General features: G+C 38.8%; 1 protein-coding gene across 3 annotated transcripts in view; it reads left to right on the top strand.

Moving 5' to 3' along the window:
• BNIP2 (BCL2 interacting protein 2) overlaps positions 1–5,501 on the top strand; it is a 26,254-nt gene extending 20,753 nt beyond the window's left edge. For all 3 annotated transcript variants that reach the window (XM_019504359.1, XM_019504357.1, XM_019504358.1), the window contains one exon: positions 4,118–5,501. In XM_019504359.1, the coding sequence (XP_019359904.1) occupies positions 4,118–4,166 (49 nt within the window). In that variant the 3' untranslated portion in view covers positions 4,167–5,501. The remainder of the gene's footprint in view (positions 1–4,117) is intronic.
• The last annotated feature ends 297 nt before the right edge of the window (positions 5,502–5,798 follow it).

The following is a 5,798-nucleotide window of genomic DNA, read 5'->3' as shown; positions in this document are numbered from 1 at the left end:
CACACACACACACACCCACCCACCCACCCACCCACCCTTCCTTCTCCTCAAATTGGCTGTTTCTCTAGTTCAAGGTAATTTAGTGGTCCTCTGAATTTCATGGGCTGTGACTTCTTTGGGAACTATTAAGTATTGTATTTAGGATCATTTTGGTACTGTGCTGGCATGTTTGTTTTTCAGTCTGCTTACATTCTCAAACAGTGTTGCATTAGTATGGGTCATGGGTCTTCTGTTTTAGCTTTTCTTTTCCCTTTTGAAATAGTTACAGAGATCAGGATGGCACACACTCTTTGATTACTGCACAGATTCACTATTGCTTACTGTGCACGTAAAGAACAATTTTGGATTGAAATTCTGCAGCTTCAAGCCTTATTCATTCACATCAGTGAGGCTTCCTGGGTCCAGTCCATGCAGCTATTTTAGCTAATCTTACAATGCAAAAAAACTAGGGCAAATTCACTTACCCTCCTGAAGATGCGCAAAGTAGCAGAATCGTCATTTTACCAAGTTATTCAAAGTAATTGAACATAGCATTGGGAGGCTGAACCAGGTGGGTCAGTCAGCTTGTTAGCTCACAGCGAATAGATCCCCTGCATAAAATCTTCATGTGGGTATCCTGCAGGGATTTGCAATATCTGTGGAGCTCCTCTGTACACTTGTTTCACTCAGACTAGGTGAGGCAGGATTCTTTCCCCTTGAAAGTATATTTATTCAGATTGATGCTGTCAGTGTAGTAAGCATGTATTAGAAAGCAAAAAGGAAATTTCTGAGTGTCTAAAATAATTTAGTTTAGTGGAACAATGTGTTTTGCTCTACTGGAGAGGCACAGTCAGTTTTAAATGAAGTTACCGGGGCCCAGAACCACAAAAGGAATTAAAGAACATGACTCCTTTCTTTCTCCCTCCCTGCTCTCCAGTCCCATACAGTGATGGAGAAATGCCTTTGCAGGGGGTTGGGGTAGGGGAGAGAAGGGGGATATCTGGGTTCGCGCCAACATATTTTGTTGTCCGCTAGGTAAAATACATAAGCAGGAGTTGGAACTTTGAGTGCTTTTTGCTTGGGAAGAGAGAGGCCTTAGTTCCTCTGCACCACAGCAGGACATCCAACAGTAGAGACAACCTATGAAAGCTTACAGCTTGGAGTCTGGGGTGCTGTCATGGGTGATGAGAAATGTAGACTTGATACTCCCCCCAATAGCTGAGGAGGACATATAGGTCTCCCCATCCTGGGTGAATGACCCAGGCTGTTGAATAAAAGTGAGCATCACCAATATTAAGCACATCAGGAGTGAATCCCAGTTTGATTTAGGTAGGTAATTCCCTGCAGCCTAGGCTTAGGCACTTAGGGTACATGTACATGAGTGCAGAGGTTGCTCTGACGCACTGTGATTAGCGAGTTAGAGCAGACTCGATTAATTACCACATGGTAATTACCACGCTCCAGCAGCCTCCTGCATCTCCGTGTATCAGCATCCCCGTGCTTCAAAATGGCGGCGGGAGCACATGAACAAACTTTAGTTTGAGGGCACCTGCTGCCATTTTGAAGCACAAGGACACGGATGCACGAGAAGCAGCGAAGCTTTAGAGTGGCTCTCAGAGCTGCTCTAATAGAAGCACCCCTCCCCCCACCCCTGGAGCACACAAAGTGCCCTTAAATCCTATCCCTCATATTGGTTAAGACACTCCCGCTTTCTTGGGTTTCCAGTTCTCCTAATTTCGGTAGCCCAAAATACTTAGGCATTGTGAGCTAAGTATCACATCCTGTAAGTTTATTGGTGGATATGGTCCTCTGGCATCTGAGATAATGCATATTCACTAGAGGTAAACCAATACATTGATCCCATATCAGATCAGTAGCAATATAGGGAAAATTGAAAGTATTAGCAATTGGTTCTTTTTTTTGCCTGATGTGACCGATGAATGTGGCAGATGAATGCCCTGTGCACGTGCACTGCTGCAACATGCACAGGGCCAGGAGCATAGCCAGGCATCTTGGAGACCAGCAGGTATAAGTATGATGTCAGGGAAGGGGAGGGGGTGGGGCAGAAGCCTCTGGGGGGAGGGAGTGGGGGTGGGGCAGGTGCTGCTCAGCCAGGGTGGGTGCGGGACGGAGCCGTGAGCCGTTCTTTGTGGGGGTAGGGGAGCAGTCTCCAAGCTGCCTGGCTGCATATCAGAATAAGATTGGTATTGGTTGATATAGTTCCTTAAAAATCAGCCATCATTATCAGCCAAAAAAATCTCTATCAGTGTACCCCCTAGTATTCACTATTTTTCCTCTGTCCTGGCTCTGCATTTTATGAGGCTACCTACTTTTATTTTGTTACCATTCAAAATGCATATCACATCCACCCCCTTACATGGAAAATATCTCAGAATTAAACTAGGAGGGGATTTATTTGTGCTTCTTGTGCATAATATCTGACTTGACTTCATCTGCAATATTTATTATGAGTGGTTACTGTATATATGACTTCTTACCTTCAAGCACAAAGGGGAAAGCTCCTAAATTTAATTAGGTGTGTACAAAGATGAGTGCCCCCCTTTAGTTAAGTCTGGGTAGTGGTTTAATGAGAGACCAATAACTCAGGCACTGAAAATATGTCTAATGTTCTCAATTTTACATCTGTTATTAAGAGCCCTATAGATAGAAACTTACTGACTCTTAATTCTGTTCCTTGAGGTAATGTTGAGAAGTAGAGGTACTAAAAGTTAGATCCCAAAAAGTAGGTGCCAGAATTAATTAACTGACTTCCAGATGAGTTTGTGTGCCTAAGTACCGTTTTGGATTTAGCGTTAAGGTGGATGCACATCTAGGGGACTGTGCTTTATCAGTTCTTACTCGAAAGGTTGTTTTAGCTATCAGAGCTAGAAACTTCAGTTTATATTAAAAAAAAAAAAAAAGTGAAACTTTACTTGCTAGGTGACCAAGTGAGAATATGCACAGCAGTCCTAGAGGGTCTGCACCCCAAAAGCCTCATGACTACTGTTTATCTTTTATATTTTGGAGAAAGGTACGTTAAGGCCCTGTTGACACTTGGATTAAAAAGTGTATATTAGCCAATCCAGCCTATCTGATCTGCACTAACACCATGCATAGATGCTTGAATTCTGTGTTAAGAACCTTCTTCTCATTTTGGTTAATCATAGTTGGCATGGATTAACCTTAGCTACAGAAAAGGTACTCGGTGCAGAATAAGCTTTGGCTTCACAGAAAATCTTAGTGTGAAGTAAGTATTGTACTTCAGTTCACATTCTGGCTATTTTCTAAACTAATTTCTCATGTAGGTAAGCCCTTAAATGATTTACCAAGACTCAGTGAGTTGGTTCTCAGTATTATGAATAGAATCCCAGGTGGTCTATTGCCTTGCCTGCTACAGTATCCCAGTTGAATAGAACATATGTACATGTGACTCAATTTAAATGGTATTTAATCATTTACATATGTAGACTATAGAAAATAATTTCAGTTCTAAAAAAAAAGTCTAAGTAGTGTCTAACAGAACATTTGTTCAGAAATGCACTGTTAGCCCAGTTTTTTCGTGCCATTTTATTTGGAAAAAATTCTATTAAACTTCAACATTGACTATGTAGTAGTGAGAACAGCAATTTGTGTTGGAACCAACACTGTTGTCTTTTCTGCTTCACATTATATGTTATGCTAAAAATGCTCATTGTTTTGATAAACTTATGAAATCTATACTGTATTGCATTTTGGTCTAAAAACTCATACATTACTTATGCCTTCATAAGCTTACGTCATTAGTCACATTTCATTGATAAACAAAAGCAGTTTTTGCAATGCAGTTAATTTCACATTTCATTTTTCTGACAGTTTCTTTGCAAACATGGCTTTTTTTGCTAGAAAGTGTTCTTGAATCCTTTAAAAAAAAGTTAGGTAGAATACAAATGAGGGGAGGAGTTATAACACTGCTGTGACTGCAACTATTTCACTGAAACATTTGTTTTAACAGTTTAATATGTACTAAAACATTTGCTATACATAAGCTTTAGCTTCTTGTCTATTAGGATGAAATCAAGCTCTTTGCCTAACTTGCAAATTGATTAACTGAATTTGTTCTTAATATATTCTAACTTTGTTTTTTATCGTTATTAAACAGAGTTGACCAAGCACTCAATGGGAAACAAGAACAGAAAAGTGAACCGTGAGTTTGGAGCCCAAACAAGACTGAAGAATGTGCAGATGGAATGATGCTTTTTTTTTTTTTGCATTTACAATGCATTCAGTAGCCTGTATTATATAACCTGTTACAAAAGGTGCCTTGATTTCTCTGGACTAGTAAACAGAGGACTGTTCACTGCTGTATTGGTTTAATTCTTGACTTTAATAGCTATCTTTTTATACGTAATCATGTTATATTGCTAAATGTCAAAAACCTAGCTGTTGATAAAAGGCATTCTTGCAATTGTTTATCTAAATGATGCATGTTCTTCAGTAAAATATTTATATACCTAAATGTTAAACGAAAGAGATAATATATATTTTTATGACTTTTTTTGAGCAATATTTTGTTTACCTGCAGAAATGTTTGCAGGTAGACTAGGCCATGAATGACTGCTGTCATTATTTTATAAAGTGCATGATGACTTTTTTTGCTGTAAATGGGTAAACACATTTTTTGGGTGTTGTGAGCCTAATGTTCTGAGATGCTAATGTTCACGTGGTGCACTTGTCACACTTGTGTGATGATGCTCGTTTTTGTTCACACACCTAATACAAACGGAACTAATTTCCACTGCCAGAATGAACTTGAGCTTTGGCTTCTTTATTCTGTTTTTATTCAAAAGGCAGAACTGTAGGTCTTTCAGTTTTGTCCATGCTTTGTTTGGTGTTTTAAGTCCCTCTATCTCAACTGAGCAATTCAGATGACTAATTGCACACTGAACCTTTCACTCTAGGATCACTAATTTTAATTTTACTTAGATGTTTAGTAAATGGTAACTGAACAAACAACAGCTTTTTAATATGAAATAAACTTGTCCAGTTTCTTTTGAGCTGTCAGCTGGCGTTAATATAAACTAGGCATTCTTGACGAAGAAAAAAATTGCCTGGGGACAAAGACTGAAATTAACTTTAGCCAAATGTAATAAACTGTTCAGGTGTGATTGAGGTACCCTAGAAAAGTATAGAGAATCTTGCACTGTATACCTCCATGCTTTGTAGAAAGATCTTCCATTTCCAGTGCTATCTGGCACTTTTCAACAGCACTAAATTCACTTTAATGAAGTAGTATCTTTTTTTTCTTTTTCTCTCTCCTTTAATGGTTGTCAAATTTTCACTCGATGTTCTTGGGCACGTAAGCCAAAGTTTGTTCTGGTAACTAAATACATGCTCTGCTTTTCTGATTTGTCTAATACAATGTGTAGGAACTCTTGAATCTATTTGGTAATCATGCCCTACTGCCTGTAAGAACTGGTGTAAGTGAATCTGTTCACGAGCTAAATGTTTAGCTGATATTAAAGCAAACTTATTTAATATTTTCACTTTTATTACTTTTGTGCTTACCATTTGTCTTAATCAAGCCTAGAACACCCATTTTGATATTTTTACAAACAATATATGTAGGAGTGCTAATATTTTCACAGTTCATATTTATAAAATAAACTCAATATATGGAGAAAGTGAAGTGGCATTCAACTAGACAGTTATTTATCACTGGGGTGCAGCAGGCAAAGGTTAATCTTAAAGTCAGGATTTACTAGTGATGGACCTTTTACCTCTCATTGTCTCTCATAATTATTGTAGGTGTGAGGCTAGCAGATGCTGCTGTCAGATAAAGG

Source organism: Gavialis gangeticus, unplaced genomic scaffold (genome assembly GCF_001723915.1).
Source record: "Gavialis gangeticus isolate Ggan-Ray unplaced genomic scaffold, GavGan_comp1, whole genome shotgun sequence".
In the NCBI taxonomy this organism is placed as follows: Eukaryota; Metazoa; Chordata; order Crocodylia; family Gavialidae; genus Gavialis; species Gavialis gangeticus.
The sequence above is the reverse complement of the archived record's forward strand: the minus strand, read 5'-3'. Positions and strand labels throughout refer to the sequence as shown.